Consider the following 20678-nt stretch of genomic DNA (forward strand, 5'->3'; position numbering starts at 1 on the left):
TAAGTGTGTGAAATTCTCTGGCCTGTTACACAGGAGGCTAATCTCGTGATCCCTTCTGGCTTTACAATCTACAAATCTAGGGGGTGGGGGGCAAATCAGAATTTCCCATTAAAATTTTTTGATTTTTGGATGAAAAACTTAAGCTGGAAGCAGAAAAATGTTCATCTTTTTTAAAGTGTTTTTGGTCAAAAAATTTGTGATTTTTGAAACCAGAATTTTTTGTATGAAATAAAGAAAATATTTCAAACAAACTGCTTTTCTTTTTAAGACCAAAAGCATTTTGATTCTGGTTTCCACTTCTCACAGGAAAACTGGAACATTTTGTCTGAAACAAATATTTTTCGCACAAATGTTCATTTTTGTCCAAAACCCATTTTGGATTGAAAATATGTTCTGCCAAAAACTGCCCACCAGTCCTAGTTGTGGGGTTTGTTTTCTTAGCTGCCTGTCTGGGGCCTCGGTCTGCAAGATGTTGCACACCTGTTAGGATGTACCTGAGAACCCTGCGGTACCACTGAGAGGAATGGGTGGGGAAAGCAGCCAGCACCTTGCTGGATTGGGCCTGAAGTGAGTTTAGGTCACAGGAGAGACCTAACCCAGGTCAGGAAAGAGCAATGGCCATTATCCATGTCTGTATCACAGACTCCACCCCGCACTTGGCACCCTCTCATGGGTTTAGCTCAGACACCGTGTCATGATATAGGGAATAAGTCATAGTCTGTCTTACAAAGTAGACACTTATTAGAGAACAGCTATAAAATATAGACTCTGACACACCGGCTTCAACCCAGCTCAGTTTCCAACTTTGCTTCCCTTGTTCAGCAGGGACCGCACCCTGTCTGGAATTCTAGACCAGGGGCTCTCAACCTGCAGGATTGTGAGCAGGTTTCAGGGATTTGTAACCACCCTGGCCTTCCCATGTGGTGCTAAATCGGAGCGAGCTAGATCCCAGCACTCTGGGCATGGAAGAGTGGGAGATCAGCAGCAAGATAAAATAGATCTCACTTAAAAACCTGGGTGATCTTGTAACCTTCCATGTGCAGAGTCCGTGGAAGTTCTCAGCATGACGGGTTTGTGAGGCCAGGGCCAATGTTAGCTAAAGTCGTCCTTACAAAAAAAACCCTCACAAAAGGTAAAATTCCCCCCTGTGCAAAAGGCTGGTGTGTAACACGTAACACGTACAAGGCACGTAAGGGCATATGTGGGACATATGCGATGCATAGCCCTTGCACTGGTCCTCTGTATAGGGGAAGATTTCCCCCTAAGAGATATCTGTGATCAGCTCCAAAATTGTGATACAACAGTAAAGCCCCCATCAGGTAGGGGTAAATGTCCTAGTCAATCTCCCTTTTCCATGGACTGATGGGGAAAGCACAAAGCTCGAGTCTCATTGGATTATATGTTCATTATTTACAGGGTGCCAAAAAAAGTGCATGGCGCTGGAAAGACTTATAAGGAGTGGAGAATGGAAAATACCCAGACAATTTTCCTGAAAATATTCCCTCAAATCATAAAGGGCACTGGGCCCGTGTTCACTCCCCTTCCGTGTCTGCTTTCCTCACATATTCGACTGAGTGCATTTCCCGGTAAGACCATTCCTGGGAATGGCCAATTCTAAGCAAACACCAACAAAGATTGATAGACGGGAAAATTTAAACTGGAGATCATCAACATTCATGCTAGAAACCTGGCTCTAAAACTACACTCATCCAACCAGGAAGCAGGAACAATGTGACTCGGAATCCAGATACCTTGGAGGCCCCCAAATACCAGAGAGAGAAAGAGGGGACTCGCCTCTAAAAATCAAGCTAAGAATTTGCTCTCTGAAGCACCTAGTGCATGGAGGTGGGGAGAAGGGAACTGTAAGTTAAAGAGATAGAGAGAGATATTAGACAGATAGAGATCTGTGGATGGGGGTGAGAGATCTAGAGATCTATGTGACCGATCAACTCAAGCTCCAATTTTAAGCTCTGAATTATTGAGCGCTTACTGATAAGCTGCTCTCACGTGACCTGCAGCCCAAGAATTAGTCACAGAAATTACCTGGTGAACAAAAAACATATTGTAACCTAAAAAAGAGTCCCAAGCTGCTAGGGGACAGTTGTGAAAGAGGTTCACGTCCCCGAATACTGGAATACCCGAATATGAAGGCCTCTCCCAGCTCTCCTGTGGAGACACGGCCCCTTCCCCAGCATGTTTGCCATCTAGCACAGGCCCAGTTTCTCCGCGGCTTGTGTCACACGGCTGGTGGAGTCTGGGCCCAGGATTTGTGCCGCCGGCTGTTGGGAGATACCCATGGTGCAGGGGAATAAATCCTCGGACAGTATCGGGATGTCAAAGCAGCTTCTATATCACCCTCCCTCCTTCCTGCTGGCACAGAAGGGGTGGCCGGGGCCTTCTGCAGCTCCCTGGATGCCACGTTGGCTCCTTTGTCAATGTAACTGGGACACTGACATGGCACAGAGCCGGACTCGGGTGAGGGGAGAGCATCTCTGAATCTCCTGCAAATTTACTCTTATTCATTATGATGAGCACGGAGATCAGGCTCTGGTTTCATCCCTCTTTGCTCCCATCAGTTATGGAGCTCAGCCCTGAGCCCTGGCCTTTGAACGCGTCGCTTGCTCGTTCTGGTTGGGCCAGGAGGGGGGAGATTGTAAAGCCAGCAAGGGAGGGCAGAGGAAGGGGACAGGGGCTCAGGGTGCAGACGGGGAGGGGAGTGTGATGAGGTCGGGCTTGGAGCTGCAGCTGGAGGTGAGGCATGGGAATGTGGAAGGAAGAGAGCAGGGCAGGCAGGCTTGGAAGTGGAGTGGGGCTGAGGCAAGCACGGCTAGGCTAGGAATGGGGCTCGGGAGGCTGGTTATGGGGGGGCTGTGATGGGCGCAGCGAAGTGGCCATCGAAGGGGGCAGGGTTCTGTCAATGATTGTGGCAAATCTTCTAAACTCTTCTCTCCCAGTGTCTGAGGCTGCAACAAACTCCTTCCAGGGGAACAGGTCTTACTGTCTTCGGTGGGTAGGGTGACTAGACGTGCAGCTGTTAGGGGCTTTTTCTTATATCCGCCACTGTTACCACCGCCACCACCCCACCAGGAAAAAATGTGTCCTGACTTTTCACGTTTGCTATCTGCCCGCCCCATCCGTGGGTCCTTGACTGTCCTCTAACTTGCAAGAAACGAGCGGCCCAAGCTTCCAATACATGGCGGCGAGTCCTCGGTTTCTGCATGAAGCCCTCATTTCCGCCATCAGTTGCCATGCCCACGCAGAGCCCAGCCTCATGGCCAGTGTTACAAAAACCCACAGTCCACTGACAGCACTGCAGGGTGGGACGGTGATGCTGTCTCCAGCTATGGGGCGGGGCACCGGCTAACTAAACAGGAAGTAACTAGGAGAGGGGGTGGAGCATAGCCCCACCCCATAATACTCTTCTGAGTAACCCAGTTAACCCCTGGGTGACCATTTTACTACAATAGGGTGGGAGGGATTGAGACTGGCTGGCAGGTTAGAAATGGGCCAGGCCTGTGCAGATAATCTTTGGGGAGCCACCGGTCCGCCTCCTCCTGTCCCCCAGCCCAGCTGGAGCAGGAACTGCATCAGACCCCGGTGACCAGCGCCTGAACGATCGCCCATGGGGAAAGTGGTTCTAGGGATAACTCTAGCTGTCTCCAGAATCTTCTCCCTGCTCCAAAGCCCTTGTATGCCGAGATGGCTCTAACACACCGTTTCTCAGACTTTTTGATACCGGGGACCGGCTTGCAGCCTTCCTAACCTGTGTCAGGGAGACCTCAGGGACCGGCGCCGGTCCACAGGCCGTCCATTGGGAAACACCGATCTAATGCCCGAAACAGCGAGGGGGGGGGAAATGCTGTTATGGGGGGAAATCCAGCTGCACCTGCAAAAATTCCCTACACACACGCACACTATACGCCACACTATTTGTGTTTAGTAGCTACAGTTTAGAGCACACGTACACAGATATAGGTAACACACACTCGTGTGTGTATGTGTATATATATATATACACACACATACACACACACAATGAGTGTGTGTTGCCTATATCTGTGTATGTGTGCTCTACACTGTAGCTACTAAACACAAATAGTTATACCATATCTAGATATATCACAATACATATCAACATATCGAGAAACACAATATATATATCAGAGCAATAAGGTGGGGGAGGTGATATCTTTTATGGGACCAACTTCTGTCGGTGAGAGAGCCGAGGTCCTGAAGAAGAGCGCTGTGTAAGCTCGAAAGCTTGGCCTTCTCACCAACAGGAGTTGGTTCAATAAATCAGTGTCTTTCAACCTTTCCAGACTAGTGTACCCCTTTCAGGAGGCTGATTGGTCTTGCACACCCAAAGTTTCACCTCCCTTAAAAACGACTTGCTTACAAAATCAGACATAAAAATAACAAAGTGTCCCAGCCCACCAGTACTGAAAACTTGCGGACTTCCTCATTTTTAGCATATAATTATAAAACAAATCTCTTGGAATATAAATCTTGTACTTAAATGTCAGTGTCTAGTATATAGAGCAGGATAAACAAGTCATTGTATGAAATTTTACTTTGTACTGACTTCGCTAGTGCTGTTTATGTGGCCTGTTGTAAAACCAGGCAAATCTCTAGATGCGTTGATGTCCCCCCAGGAAGACCTTTGCCTGCCCCCAGGAGTGCACCTACCCCCCGGTTGAGACCCACTGCAAAGATATTACATCACCCATCTTGCCTCCCTAATAGCCTGGGACCAACACCACCATCACATTGCACACATATTTACACGCTACAAACCAGGGATTCTCAAACTGGCGGTCGGGACCCCTCAGGGGGTCGCAAGGTTCTTACATGGGCGGGTCGCCAGCTGTCAGCCTCCACCCCAAACCCCGCTTTGCCTCCAGCATTTATAATGGTGTTAAATATACAAAAAGATGGTTTTAATTTATAAGGGGGGGTCGCACATATTTTTAAGATATATAAATATATACCTATGCCTAGGGGATACATCACATGCTGATGATGGGTGTGGGTGCCTAGGGACCTAGGTCTAGACAGCTACACACATGACATCATAGCTTCCGTGAGGGTTCCGTCCCACACATTTGTAGCTCTTACAAGCATTTATATATTTGTGTGTGTGTGTGTATACACACTCGCTCAAACATATACACACTGTGTGTGTGTGTGTGTGTGTTACAGTGTATGCATTAGGAATAGATAAGATATCTACTGTATCTTAAACAGACACGCATATTGCACCATGTCAGGATATAACCCTTTACCGCAGTACAGACACCAGCCGAGGCAGGCTTCGGGGAAATCGGGCCATGTCTTTTTTCTTCCCTTTCCTCGCCCGCAGAACCAACGTGCTGAAAGAGTTGATTTCTCCCCTGGGGACAGACCAATATGGGATGGATCTAAGCCACCACCAGTAGATCAGGATGTCAGATGCCTGATGGGGATGTTGCAAACCTCTGTGGTTATCGTGTCTCGCCCACCAAAGATATTAACGGGGTGTTTGTTTCTTGACTGTTTGGAGTGGGGTTTCTTTCGGTTGGTTGGTTGGTTGCTTTGTGAAATGCTTCTTTTCCTGATGCACCAAGCACTGCGCGGACTCTCCCGCAGGAGGAGGGGAGAGGTAAGGGTGTGTCTGGGGTGGAGGAAGCAGTGGGGTGACTGTGGATGATCGCTCGTAAAGACCTCGGCGCCTCTCTAGGTACCCTCAGTCCCTCCCCTCCCACGCGTGTCTACACACAAATACACCCAGGCACTGAGCGTAGCCTCCTCTCTCCCGCTAACCGCCCCCTGGCTCCAGCCCAGCAGCATCGACTCTGCGGGTGCACGGTCTAGCTTCCCCCGCCCGCACCCCCAAAAGCAGCTGTCTCTTTAACGGCCCGAGCCAAGCGCCGCTCCTTTCACAGCAGACAGGCCGCCCATTGTCCGGCTGCCGGGTCTCGCTCCCCATTCGTGCCAGAACCGAGCGTCTTCACAGCTCTCCCGCGAAGGGCGCACGGAACCCCCGGGCCAGCTGTGTCGGGGAGAGGGGACTGGGGGGGGGGGAGGTGGGGGGGGGCGATGGCTCTCAAAGTGCCCCTCCCCCCATTGCTACGATTAAGCATATTTTCTTTAAACAAAAAACAAAAAAACCCACCAGGCACCTTCCAACTTTCCCGAAGGCGGATCGTGCTAACGAGTCCACACACACCCACCACAACAGAGAACAAACAAGAGGGTTTGAACCGGACCAGTCCCTCTCCCAGCGGCTAGGGCCAGGCCTCCCTCGCTTGTTTCAAGCCCGGTCCGATCGCAGCGAAAGCTCCGGACTCTTCCCTTCTCCTCGATCCCCGGCGATGGGGTGACAGAGGCGAAACCCCGCCGCTTTGACGAACTCCCCGGCGGCGCGTCGAAGGCTGCAGAGCCCAGACGTATTTCAAGAGGGAAGCAGTCGGGTTGCGCGCCGCCTTCACAAGGGAAGGCGCAAAGGGCTCCTCGGCTCCTCAGATGCGGTTTGTCTGATCTGTGCCGTTCACACACACACACTACGTCTGGACGTGGCCATAAATTCACCCGCGCGTTGCTCTGTCTCTACAGATACAGATATGAACACGCCCGGGGTGTGCCGTGTACCTGCATGCACAGCGACCGTCGGCGATTGTCTAGGCACAGAAACACGCCCTAGGGATTCATGCAAGTAACAACCCTTTCCCCGAATCGTATTTCCTATTTTGCATCTAATGTGAACGCGCGCCCCCTCCCTCCCTCCTCCCGGCTTATCACACCTGTTCTTGTAAAGAGCGCCATTTAAAGGCGATCTAGTCAAACGAAGGCAAAAACCTGCCTTTGTTAGCCTGATTTGATTTGATTTTTTGTATTGGCTTGAGGCGCAGTCAGAGAGAAAACAGAGAGACCTGTTTTCCAACCCACGTTTCTTCTGCAAAGCCCCAAGCCAACCCCCTTCCTAGAAAGTGCGGGGGGGGGGGTGTTTCCTTCTCAAAACCCGGCTACATTCGCGCTGCTTTTTGACCCTTCTGACATAAACCACAAGCAGCTTTGCTGCAGGGTAGAAAGCTCGGCGCACGGGATGCCCTCCGGGCCCTGGCGCGGGCCGGCGCAGTGCGGCTAGCGCCCGGTTCTACATTCAGACTTGAACACGTGTGAGGGCGACTCTTCTCATTCTTTCCCCATTTTCCTTCGATTTCGCCCAACCAGCCCCTGCCTGAACCGCTTTCTACCAGCAACCTGGCGCGCGCGAATTATTGACTGGCTGGGTTTTAAATGAAAGCTGCGAGGCCTGAAAATGGCAATGTTTAAAATACTGTATGGAGAGACTCCTGGGGGGGCTGAGAATTTTTTAAAGAGGAAAACATACGATCTGACGTTTTCCTACCTGTGAGAAGCCACGTACGGTCCCTTCTTTGTAAGACAACCTGTCAGTCCCCTCAAGTCATCGCTGTTGACAGCTTATCCCCCCGAAAAGTGACGGGAGTTTATAAAGGATGGTCTCTGTGGCTGGGGGGATCCGCTGTTGCTAAGCCAATTGATCGCAGATAAAATACATTTTACAGTCTAAACGGGCAGGAAGCTCAAAACTCGTTTGCAGGTGAGTTGCACAGACGTGTGTAACATTTCCTGCACAAGATACTATGGGAAATGTCCCTAGTCACGCTGTGTACCATGTATATCTCATGCAGATACGGATCTTCAGAGAAGGGATCTTTCCCTGATTCCCCTTCGCCCTTCTATTTTTAAAGCAAAAATAAATCAAGACAATTCGCTCTTGTCTTTGTTCAAACGGTATCACGCCAAGGGGGTTTAAACGGGATTTCCCCGTTTAGCAGCGCTCCTGAGATAACTACAGAAAACTTGTTCAAACAATCGTCTTTCCGACAAGTTGCCATCTCTTTTGACAAGTAAATTATTATTTTTTAAATACTGGGTGGAACAAAGTCACGGGGTTGGGGTTTTTTTTTAAGTGCATTAAAATAAAGTCAAATCATTCCAAAGGACAATACATATAAAAGTCACACGATTCAGTCCGTCTCCTTTATCCCCTCCCGCCCCAAGTTACACGTCAACTTCTTCCTGGTCTGAGAAAAATATTTACTCCACCGCTCAATGAAAAAAACCCCGAGCAGTTCCAGGAGCAATGGCCCATCACATGCTACTCACGCCACCGCTGCGATAAATACAGAGCCCCCTAAAGCCAGACCCTCGCCAGCTGCCCAGGGCAGAATTTATTTGTATTTGACCAGCTATGTTCCAGTGTTGGATTGTTAGGGGGCATGGTGCGGTTCTCATCAAATGTTGGGGGGATTTTTATTTTGTTTTTTTACCTGGCCACAGTTACTGTCTGATCAGCGGCTACTTCGGCCTGGGGGTCGTTGGTCTCTTTTCCTTTTGGGGAGGACGATCTGGAAGGGCTGCGGGAGGGGCGGGGGCAACATTTAAAATATTATTGTGCAGCTATTTCCCGACTTAAGGCTTCTGCCACCATTTTGTTACCGCAGTGGGGAAGGCTGCAAAATGGTGGAGCCCTGCCCAGCCCTAACCTCTTACAGAGGAAGGTTTAGGCCCGCCACCGGAGTTGGGGCCAGGCACCCAAGGGCCCTCCGGCCAGAGCAGGGTTTGGCTGGGTGGCTTTTCTCTTGCTCTGGAAGAGGGAGGCCCCAGCCTGATTCCCCTCTGGTGCAGAACGGCCCTCCCAAGCTGCAAGAGCCTTTCCCAGCCTAAACCCCGGGGTGGGGGGCCCGGCCTGCCAGGCACGCGGCCCAGTGCTGTCCCTGCCTCCTTGGTGAGCGGCTTAGCGCGGGGGTGTCAATCAAGGCCAGGGAGAAGGGGGGGGGGAGATAGACACACTTTCTGACCCCCTGCTGACCCCAGCTTCCCCCGGGTAGGCGGCGGGCTCGAACCAGCTTTCCGAGCCCGGCCCGGCCTGAGCGCGCACCCCGCCGCATTGCAAACTCCCCCGCGACTCGCTCGCTCCCTCGGCGTCCGCAGGGCAAAGCCCGGTGCACCCGGCTTATCCGGCTGCTGGGAGCGCCCAGGCCGACGGCCCCTTCCCCTGCCCTGCAGCTGCCGGGGTGCCAAAGCTTCTCCGGTCTGTGCTCCAAGGAGGGTAAGAGATACAGGGTCCCGCTCACCCTCCCGCCATTTGCCCCCATTAGACTCTGCTGCCCCCCATCCCAAGATGGCATGGCACCCAGAGACCCCTCCCCAATCACTCCCGAGTGCCCCCATCCGCGCAGGAGGAACCGGGCCCGGGGAGGGGGCGGATAACTAACCACCCTCCTGGCCTTCCCTAACAATCTGGAAGGGCTGCATAGATGTTCATGTGTTAAACTTGACACACACACCCCAACCCCTTCCTGATCCCCGGTTTGGGCACGGAGAAACTGAGGCACGGGATGGCCTGCATCTCATGGTTACATAATGACAGCAAAGGGACCGGGGCTAGAACCTAGGCGCCCTGACTCCTAACCCACCCCACCTCCTCTCCTTTCAGAGCTAGAGAGAGAACCCAGGAGTCCCGCGTTGGGCCGCCTACAGCCAAGCACCAAAGCACTGACCGCCTAAAAGGCCCTAGGAAGTGGGGCACCATCCCTCCGCCAAACACAGAAAGGCAGCGAGAGACAGGGAGTATCTGCCCCCGCCCCAATAGCGAATACTTGGGGGGAAACAGGGAAAGGCAGGACTGAGATGCCCCCCCCCCCTTGCTCACCACCTCCAGCCACTGACATAGAAAGATTCCGGGTCCCCAAGTCACTGTGTTCCCGGGTGAAGTTACACAATGGTCGCTAGAGAATGGGTGACTATAACTAGCCCCAGAGAGCTGTGTGTACGTGTCGTGTATGTTCACACCAGCACAGACAGGCAGAATCCTACATCTCTGGAGCGGGTCTCGACACGGCTCTCTGCGCATATGGACACACGCCTCATATCTGTGGACACGCACGTCAGTTTCTGTGCATACACACACGAAACACACACATGGCAACATATGGCTGAATATAGTTAGTTACTTTGCATAGCTGCGCCGCAGACACAGTTATGGCGACGGATATTTTGCTTCTGTGTGTGTATTCACTGGTTGCGCGCAGGGTTGGCAACATATGTCGATAAATACGTTTCCTTTCGTTGTACCCACGCACTGCGAACACATTCAGCCATGTCTGGGGGTGGGTGTTTCGTTTCTGTGTCTGCATCCCCATTTAGCAATATGCGGCGGTGTGTATTTTGCGTCTGGGTACACACACACGGCATACGCATTTAGAAATACACAGCGATGGCTAGCTGGCTTTTAGGGTATCTCTCCATTACGTACGCCGTTGGCAATCCGTGTTTATATACATGTGTGTTTCGTTTCTGTGTACCCGGGCAGGACGCACACGTTTAGCAATAGACGGCCATATGTGTTTTATTTCTTGGTATATATTCGCTAAATACACACTGGGCAATATATGGGGATACATGTATCTAGTTTCTGTGGCTACGTCCGCTACATACACATCTAGAAATCATTTGTTTCGGTGTGTACACGCACTACATTCCCGTCTGGCGATATACGCCGGCGTGTCAGACTCCGAATTTAATTGTGTGACGGTTCTCACAGATAAAATCGAGGTTTATTTGTAAGCATTGTTTTAATTTGTGTCCACTTAAATTTTCACAGTTGCGGGGGAAATTACGGGGCCGTTCAGACAATTATTTAACGACCGGAAATGTTGAGATTCAAATAGTGAAAGATTTATAACCATTAAAACACGAATTGTCAATATCGCCTGCCAACGTGTGCAAAGTAAATACGCTTAACTCAAACTCTAATAGGTGCCCAAGCAGCATGTGCCTTACTTTGCCTCGCTGTAATTTATTATTATTGTTGATGGAAATATTTATTCTTTGGTTTGAAGGTCTACGGTGAAATTGGACCTTTACTGACATTTGCTGACAAAAATTCCTCCTTCCAAGCCTCATGTGTGGTGCGCTAGATATGTTGTGTCTGTCTGTAAATCCACCCAGAGCAATGTGTGGTGACAGATCTGTGTATTCAGACACGCATCTCTTCAGATACACACACCTCTTGTATACTTTACTGCCTGTATTGTATACCCCCCACACAAACACTATATATCCACAAACACACACGCCCATAGTTACAAACATTTCCACCTGCATCTGGCTCTCTCTCTCTCTCCACGTCTAGGACTGGCACGTATTTGTACGCCTGGGTGTTTCTCCGTGTGGAGCTGGGAGCGAGCTAGGTTAGGAGGGTTACAGTCGGCGCCCATGCTGGGCTGGCAGAGATGCACCGTGGATACAGAGGTTCGGATAATCCAGAACCGCGGCTCCGCCGCAGATACGGGTACAAATAAAGGCCCACACGCCTCACGGAAAGAAATCTAAAGCTGCAAGACCCAAACTTCCCGTCATGCGGGTAGCAGGTTGTGCTCCGTTCTTAGCCGGTGTTTTTATCGGAGACATTTCAAGCACACGACCTGATCTAAAAGGAGAATCTGCCTTACACGCGGCTCTTGCTGAAATGGGCAGTGTCTCCGCAGGACAGATACTATTGTCAAACGGGGCCGCTGCTTTGATGTCACCCCACAAGGTACAATCCAAAGCCGAGAGAAGAATTAGAATCGCCCGAGGCCTGTTCTACCGGGGCCCGCAATCGTTCTGGGTATGGACAAGTATCTGAATCTCTGCTCTGCTCTCCGAGACTGCTCTGGGTGAAGGGGGAATGTGGCCCTGTCCACCCGGCTTTGGCTATCTGTCTAATCTATCTATCCCCACCCACCCGCCCCATCTATCTATCACCAGCCACCCCCTCTATCTATCTATCTATCTATCTATCTATCTATCTATCTATCTATCTATCTATCTATCTATCCCCATACACTCTATCTACCTATCTATCCCCACACACCCCCTCTATCTATCTATCTATCTATCTATCTATCTATCTATCTATCTATGCCCATACACCCCATCTATCTACGCCCATACACCCCCTCTATCTATCTATCTATCTATGCCCATACACCCCCTCTATCTATCTATCTACGCCCATACACTCCCTCTATCTATCTATCTATCCCCACCCACCCCATCTATCTATCTATGCCCATACACCCCCTCTATCTATCTATCGATCGATCGATCTAATCTAACACTTCAACAAACAAGCACCAAAAACAGGGTAGCCTGATGTCCTTTTTAAAAATCGATTCCTCTAGAACGAAGCGGAGGGGCCCCGATATGTCCGAGGGGGTCTTAAAATGCAAGACAAGGCAGTGCTTGGAATCTGTTTTTAATTCTGCCTGGAGGATTGGAAAGAGCAAATTTTTAAAAAGTATATTTGATGGAAAATAAAAAAATCCCAAAGGAGGGGAGCTGGGCTGGCATATTTCTGACTGTATACAGCGACAGAGGAGAGCGGATGTTTCGAATTTCTTGTCTGCCCAGAATTTCCCTTTCCTGCACGCAAGGCTCCCTCCAAAGCTGTGAACCCTGCTGCCATCTTAATTTAAAAAACAGGGAGACAAGAAACTAGAGGCTTTCAAAGCCAAATCTGATGGCAGAGGAGGGTTGCCCTCCCTAACCGGCCCGGCTGCTTTCTAGCCAGTCCGCTATTGTTATTTTGAATAAACAGTCACGGAGAAAGGGACTGAACCAGCTCGGGCGGCTGGATCCTCAGCTTTTACACCCCTCGCCCTCCTTTCACACACAGAAATCTCCCGGGTCTCGGGCCCGAGCTCGGGGCTTTCTCTACTCAAGCCTCTCGGCGCCGACAGGCGTCGATTGAACACATGGTTGGAAGGGTCCCGGGGGTGCATTTATTTATTTATCTATTTATTTCCGTGGAGCAAGGGCTGTTCACAAACCCTCTTAACTCGATGATGCTTCCGTGACGCCTTTTCTCTGCGACAAATGTTTAAAACCCAAAGCAGCCCCCTGGGATTCTTTCCCCCTCCTCCTCCCCCCCCACCCCGTGGGTTTATTTCGGGGAGAGGGGTCCCCTGCCCCCACCAGAGCTGAATGCATCGCAGAGACCGACCGTTTAAAAGAGAAGAAGATAAAAACGAAGGACTGGGGCAGAAAAGCTCGGGGGGGGGGCGACCCCCCCTTTTCCGCACCCCTGCGCACACTGGCGGGCGAAGCCCCCTCCCGAATACACGCGGTCCCCCAAATCTCTCAGTGGAGCCCCACGGGAGCTGGGAGGGAGGAAGGGGGATGCCGGGCGGCGCAGGGAAAGAGGCAGCTGACAAGCAGCCCCCCCTCCACCCCCACCCCGGGTCACCACCATCCCTTTTACTTTGGTCCTTCGTGGGCAAGGGAGGCCACCGGAAAGGGACCGGGAGGGGCGCAGCCTCGCTCGCTCGGGCCCAGTTCGCCTGACATGTACCAAAGCCACTCGCCGCTTTCCCCTTCCGGGCTGCTGTCTGCCTGGGGGGGCCGCTGGGATGGGGAGGGAGCGGACAGGCCCCGGGGCAGGGAACGGGGAGGGTTGGGGTTATTATGGGGGGTGTTATTATGGGGGGGGGGGGGGGATCGGTGCTGTTCCGGGCGAAAGGGAGCGGGGCTCGAGGCGCTTTATATGGGGCGGGGGTGGAGATGGAATTGCCGGTGAGGGTTGGATAGGAGGCCCGGATAGGATGGGTTTACCGGGGGTAGGCTGGGGTGCAGGGAGTGGGGTATAGGGGATGGGATACAGAGCATGGGGAGGTGCAGGGGATGGGGTACAGGGAATGGGATGAGGTGCAGGGGTTGGGATGTGGTTCGGGGGGGGGGTACAGGGAATGGAAGGGGTATAGGAGATGGAAATACAGGGGCAAGATGGGGGTACAGGAGATGGGGTTGCAGGGGGTGGGATGGGTTGCAGGGGGTGGGGGTACAAGGGTCGCAGAGGATGGGGTACAAGGGGTGCAGCGAATGGGTTGCAGGGGATGGGGGTACAGGAGATGGGGTACAGGAGATGGGGTTGCAGGGGATGGGTTACAGGGGATGGGGGTACAGGAGATGGGGTTGCAGGGGATGGGTTACAGGGGATGGGGTACAGGAGATGGGGTTGCAGGGGGTGGGAGTACAGGGGATGGGGTGCAGTGGATGAGTTACAGGGGATGGGGGTATAGGAGATGGCGTTGCAGGGAATGGGATGGGGTACAGGAGATGGGGTACAGGAGATGCGCCCTAAGCGTTGGGCTGGGGGCAGGGGCTGGGGCCGCGCTCCCCCTTTACCTCGCACCAGGATCCGGCGGCAGTAATCCGCTTCTCCTCCCCCGGACTGGCTGTCGCTCTCCGGGACGCACTCCTGGGACGAGCCGGGGCTGGCAGCCGAGGTCCCCGGGACGTCCTTGAGTCCGTGTGCGCCGTCGCCTCCCCGCAGCGCGCTCTCCAGCTCCCCGCGGGCGCCGCTCTTCCCCCGGGCTCGCTCCGGGGTGCCCGGCTCCCCCAGCAGCAGGGGGCTTCTGCCGGCCTGGGCCCCGCCATCGCTCATGCCGGTGGCCGCCGCGGAGGGATCAAACATCAAGAGACAGAGAGCCGGACGCTGGGGGGGGGAGGCGGGGGCAGCTCTCCTTCTGCCCCCCAAAACCAGGCGGGGATCAGCGCCCTGGCGCCGGCCGGCGGCAGCCCCGGGGTGCAGCTCAGGAGCCCTCCCCCAGGATGAGCACCATGGTCGGGAGGACCCAGCGAGGTCCCCCCGCTCCCCTTCTTGCTCTCTCTCGTCCTACTCACGGAGACTTCCCTCCCGGGCTGCGGGGCAGGCTCGTTCCATTTAAACAGCCCCTTCCCCGGCCCCCCTGCTGCTCCCCCCCCCCCAGGGGAAAAAAAACCCACCACCAAATTTCAATGGAGGAGTCAAGAAATGCTGGTGCCCGCCGGGCGCCTGGGGCAGAGGGGGTGGGGGGGGGGGGAAAGAGTTAAAAACTTTGAGAGTCCTGGTCCTTTCTCACGTACCCCCCTCTCCTCCCCCCTCCCCCCAGCACCCCTCTTCCTGGCAAACTTCAAGAGCAGCCCCTGCCTCCTGCGCGGACCGCTCCTTCCGTGTCTCCTTTCGCTCCTGTCTCTCTCTGATGAGCAAAAAAGCGAGGAGCAGGCAAGCGAGCCAGTGTCTCGCCAAACCCAGCCTTCACAGCTCCGCCGGCGAGGCGGGCCGGACTTTCACAGCTCATCCGCGTGCACCGAGATCGATCCTGCTTTGGGAATGTGGGTGGATTGGGGGGGGGGCGGGAAAGGGGAGGGAGAGAAAGGGTGAGGGAAGGGGGGGTGAGTAATTAAAATAGTCCAGGATATTTTTTCAGACGCCCCCTCCTCTTCTCCATCTCTCATCCCCCGGCCGATACACGCGAGAAGAGCCAATCATCGGCGCTAATCGAAGGGATGAGGAAGTCCCCCTGGACCCGCGGCTCGCAGCGGCCCGGAGGAGCCGGGGAAGCAGGAGAGCGAGCCGGGCGAGGGATGGGAGTAAAGAAGCAGTTTGAAATTGACTGCTTGCCACACACGTAATTTCCTGCTGCAGACTCCCTCGCTATTGATTGGCAAACAAAGAGCCCCTGTGCTTTGCCCCCATCGCCAGGCGAACCCCCTTCGGCTCCTGGCCGCGGGAGCTGGGCAGGGCCTGGCTATAAAAACCAGGGCGCGCCGGGCATTTTCAGGGTGTTATTTTGGGGGGAAGAGGAACAAAAGGCCACGGCCTGGTCAATTACTGACCCGGGTGCTTACCGCGCCGCTAGCCCCCGCTGGAGACAGGCGCTCAGGCCAGGGGGAGGCGGGGAGAGCCCTGGCGAGCCTGGGGTCCCAGATTTCTGGACAATGCCTGGAGCAGCTTTCCTAACCGCTGAGCAGCAGCCAAAGTAACACTTACCCTGGGGTGGGCGGATGCTTGGTGGGGGCTGCTTTGGAAAACAGCCCCCGCTCCTTAGTGTTATAAGCACCATTTGGTTTTTTTCCAAAGGTATGTGACCGGGGTATTACTTGTTTGCTTGATTGACTATTAGACTGTTAGGGAATTGCCCCTCCTCCCCCCCAGGCAGAGTACTTTCTCCCCTCATCGCTGATCCAAGCGGGCACTAGATTGCCCCGCTCCTAAGGGGGGGTCTTTTCGGTAAATGTTGTGACTGAGACCGTCCGGTGCGGACACGTCCGAGCGATTCCCGGAGTTGTCAGTTCCCCTCTTCAGATCTGGTCGCTGAGTGCTCCAGAAAACCCCGGCTCTAGACAGGGCCACGTTCGCCTCTCCTTAGAGGTCAATTCTCCTTTCGGGGGGTTGCCGGTGCCTTTATGATTGAACGTAGAGGTGGGGGCGATTCGCCTCCGGGAACGGCCAGCGCAGCCCGGGAGTTCGGAAAACACACGGGAGGGTTTTTTATTTGCAATCACGGATGTGCCTTGCCCAGACACAATGGCTTTCTGCCTCTGCTCCTGATGGAAGTTCGACCCTCAGCCTATCCCTGGGCCACCCCTGTTTCCATGCCGGCGAGTTCTTCCCGGGGTCGGGGGAGGAATGGCAGAGATGGCCATTATATTGCAGCCCCTCTGAGCTTTTCGCTCCTTACGGCGCTATGCTCAATTCAGAGTTTCCCAGCCTCCCTTCACTGGCTGCATAGTCCCACTGACTTCTCAGAGATATTCCAGCAACTCGTACAAACGACCAAGTGATTCAGAAAGGGGGACCTGAAACTGACCACCAGACCTTGAATTGTTCTGATCGGGGGCCTGATTCATTCCTCTCACCCTGCAATAGTTCGGAAACTTTGCCATAACGGGACTTTCGATGGTTCAAAAATGTCCCTCCATTCAATCACTTCGCTTCCTTCTCGCTCATTGACACTTGGGCTCCCCAGCGCCCGAGGCGTAAAGTTTATAGAGACCGGAGGGGAAAGAATGCGGAAATTATTTCCCACAATGAGCAGATTTTATTCGAAACAAAATAGGGCTCCCAGGCTGCCTCTTCCCTTGCACATTGTACCCCACACAGCACATCTCTGTGGCTCGATGCAAAACAAATCAGTTCCCAAATATTGACTGTCCAACTTCCCCTGAACTGCCTGTCTCCCCCCCACCCCCCCGAGGTCGGGCTTGAAGGTCAGCTAGGTTGGTGCAAATCTGGCATAATCTCATTGATTTACACCGCTATAACTGATCGCAGAATCCGTTTTATGGCTGGGTTCCTTGCAATAAATTGTTCGTTACAGCCATTTCAGAGGCTCGGTAAAAAGAAAAGCTCGGACCTTTTAAATGGTTTTGAGTGAACGATTTTTGTGAAGAAAGACCTACGCGTGTTGGCATTTTAAGATCCTGCAAAATACAGTGGAAAATCGGAAGCAATTGTTTTCTTTAAACTCACCCTCCTTGGGTTGGGGTGTTTTTTTTTCTTTTCTTTTTTTTCTTTTTCTTTCTTTACATAATCAAGTAAACTTTAAATAAAAGACGCGACCGGGCAGCTGAACTGCGCCATTTAATTTGGGAAAGCCTCAAAATCCAAGTGATTTCGGTGACAATTCCTCTGGATAAAACAAACAAACCTGCCTTTAATCCAATTGGCAACTCACTGACAGCCCTTCTCGCGCAATCCCCGAGCTAGGAACTTTTGAGGGGGTTACAAAGAAATTTCCACCGCGTTTCTTTGAAACTTCACAGATGGCGGATTTTGCTTAACTGGTGTCAGCACCATAATTTACGACGCAAAAGAAGAATCTGTCTGATTTGGCTATTTTTTGTGGGGGAGGGCGGCGTGTACGATGGGGTGGGCATGGGTTTGACTGGAATACAGACAGAGCTATCATTTACATCCGAGCTGTATAATGACCCACGTTAAATCCTGGGGTAGATTTTTTGTGGGACTCACCCGGATAAATAAGATCTTCTGATCTTATATATATATATATATATGTTCCTATTCGGATTCTGTGCGCGGGGAGATGAGGCCTTAAAATGTGAGAACTAGGGAGTGCGGTTAGGTTTCCACTTGAGTTCTGCCTGGAAAATTACTGCAGGATCGGGCCCCGGGGGGGGGGTGCACGGTTATTTACAAAATAAGCCGTGTTCCCCAACTCCCACCCCCCTGAGGGAAAAAAAATCTAGGGACACTGGAAGATCTCTAGGCTGGGAGCTTGAAGCTGGTTGAACTAGTTCCTCTCCCTGCTCCTACCCAGAGAGTCCCTCCGGGGAGCTTCCCTCCTGCGTCGGTTCTGAGGTTCTGTACAGCCAGCCAACCCCAGGGAACGGGGCGCAGAATAAAGTGAAGGGGGGGGGTGTTGGGCCCTTACTGGAGGTCTTCTGGCGAAAGGGTCTTTCCCCAGAGGAGATTCGCAGCCCAGGGTGTAGAGCCCGAAGCAGCGAGTCCCCGCCGCCGCCCCCTTCTCCCTTCCAGACCCATCTGCTAGTTCTGGGGCGGTTTTGCATGGTTCGGGGCTGGTTTATTTCAGGTCACACCAGAATGACGGCAAATAATAATTGGCAACACTCCCTCCCCGCCCCCCTCCTGTATCCCAGTCTCAGCCTGCAGATAGTCCCTGCGCCCGGGAGCCATTCCGCTTTCTGATGGGGGGACTGAAGGAGAGCAGCTCCTGGGATCTGCATTGAATGATCTGACAATTTCCTTACAGCCCCCCTCCCTCCCCGTTTCTGATCATTTTCATCTCATCAGGTACCAAGGCGAGGAGTGAGTTTGTAATCGGTCGAAGTTCTGGACCTGGTGAGATGTACAAATCCAGAGATCATGCCTGAACTATCCATGTGTGTGTGTATATATATATAAAAGCAAGGTGAACATAGATTAAATTAAACTTTTTCGGCCGGGAGGGTGATTTAAAAATAACAGGGAGGAAGCAATGTCGGAGGGCAAATTGGAATGAATCTTGTGAACACCCGCGATGCCGAGGCGAAGACACATTGACACGTTGCCGCTCTTTGCAGAGACACGAGTTCTTGCCGCTCAGAACAGGCCCCCGCAGAAATCAAAGGAGCAGAGAATGGTCTTAAAAACAAACACACAAACACACACACACACACACACACACACACACACGGGCCTGGGATGACTCTCACTGGTCTGAGAAAGTGGCTTTAGAGCCTGGGTTCGTTAACAGGACAGGTAAGAGGGGAAATCAAACTCAGTTTCCAGTTTTCAGAGGAGCAGCCGTGTTAGTCTGTATCCGCACAAAGAACAGGGGGACTTGTGGCACCTTAGAGACTCACAGGTTTATTTGAGCCTAAGCTTTCGTGAGCTGCAGCTCACTCCATCGGATGCAGAGCCGCTCAGGCCTATTCCCTACGCCCCTGGGTTTGGACCTGGCGTTTGCTCAGTGAGCTGGCCTTGGTTCTGCAGTTCCTCGAGTCTGGGCTCCATGCTCTCTGTCACCTGGTTATTTCTACCTGCACGGGTTAGGAGCAAGAACACGGTGCATCTTAAAGGGCGAGGAATGTCGATTCTATTCTGATTTTTAAGTCTGGGTCTCAGTAAATCCCACAGCAACATTTAAAGGCCCCCTGGGTCGATCTGCGGTGAAGATCCAGAGGAGGAAGGGACCGCTAGTCCGGGGCCCTGCAAAGAGAAAAGAGGCCCGGGGAAGTTTCAAATTCAAAGGTGCGCTCCAGCGCCCGGCCTGCTTAACGGAGTTCATGAAACACCCGGTGCTGAGCAGGCACCTGGTGTGTCACCAAAATAAAACAGTGACTCAAGATTAGACCCCGAAATCCGCTCAAACAACGGCTGAGGGGCGGCGGGGGGGAGGGGGGGCGGGAAGAAAAGCGGTGGACCTGAAAGTCCCACCTGCGATTTCGGGGAGTGATCCCTCTCCCGTTTGCTCTTTGCCATTTTCCGAAGGTGTCTCCGCCACCAGAGACTTCTCGTGGCTCGACCTACAAGGCGCCTCGTTTCTATGCCTGTCACTTAAAAACGCTGAATAATGGTGGGGGATAAAGATCAGGATCGACGTCTGGCGAGATTTAAGTAAAAATTCTTCCCGTTCTTGGGTAAGCCCAGTACCAGGAGATCTGGGGGAAGCGGGGCGGGAATTGGGGGGGGACGACGGGACAGTTTCGAAATTTTACCTCGCGGGCCCTTCCACCAAATCCTGGAAACGTCTGACCCCACTGGGGAAAAAATGCATCCCTTAAACAGAGTAAATTCTTTCCGGGTCTGAGCCAGACAATCATATCGGTCAGCAAAATTAAGGCCTGTGTGTGCATTCTATTAATTAATTATTAAGTATTGATTATTATTATTATTATTATTTATTATTGTTGTCGTTGTTACTCCGATATAAACGCAGGGCCCGATCCCAGCACTCTTTACTCAGGGAAAAGTCCAGTTGAGCGAGGAAGGAAGGATAGTCCCCCCCCCGCAACGCCTACACCCCACCTTGTTGATCAATCCTCACCTGTCACCGGTGCGACACTTGATGCACCGAAACTTGTCACTTCTCTGGCGAGTGTGTTGGGGTGGGGGTGGGTTGTGTGTGTGTGTGTTGGGGGGACAGATTGTGTGTGTGTGTGGGGGGGGGATATCAACTGCAAATAAACTAACAGGAAACCGCACCCAGCATGGCGGGAGGGGGGTGTCTCTGGACCTCGCTGCGGATTCCCAAAGGCCACCTGTAGATTTCAAATCGACGACAAGAAGCAAATCCGGCCCGAATGAAGCCGGGGCGGTCTGCAGAGGATCCAGCCCTGCCCCG

At 52.7% G+C, this 20678-nt stretch overlaps 1 protein-coding gene across 1 annotated transcript in view; it reads right to left on the bottom strand.

The window, feature by feature from the left end:
• The window catches only part of VAX2 (ventral anterior homeobox 2), a 58492-nt gene extending 43724 nt beyond the window's left edge, over positions 1-14768 (bottom strand). The window contains exon 1 of the mRNA XM_037896445.2: positions 14236-14768. Coding sequence (XP_037752373.1) covers positions 14236-14524 — 289 coding nt within the window. The 5' untranslated portion in view covers positions 14525-14768. The remainder of the gene's footprint in view (positions 1-14235) is intronic.
• Between the last annotated feature and the right edge of the window lie 5910 nt (positions 14769-20678).

The sequence above is a fragment of the Chelonia mydas genome, chromosome 4 (assembly GCF_015237465.2).
Source record: "Chelonia mydas isolate rCheMyd1 chromosome 4, rCheMyd1.pri.v2, whole genome shotgun sequence".
Taxonomy (NCBI): Eukaryota; Metazoa; Chordata; order Testudines; family Cheloniidae; genus Chelonia; species Chelonia mydas.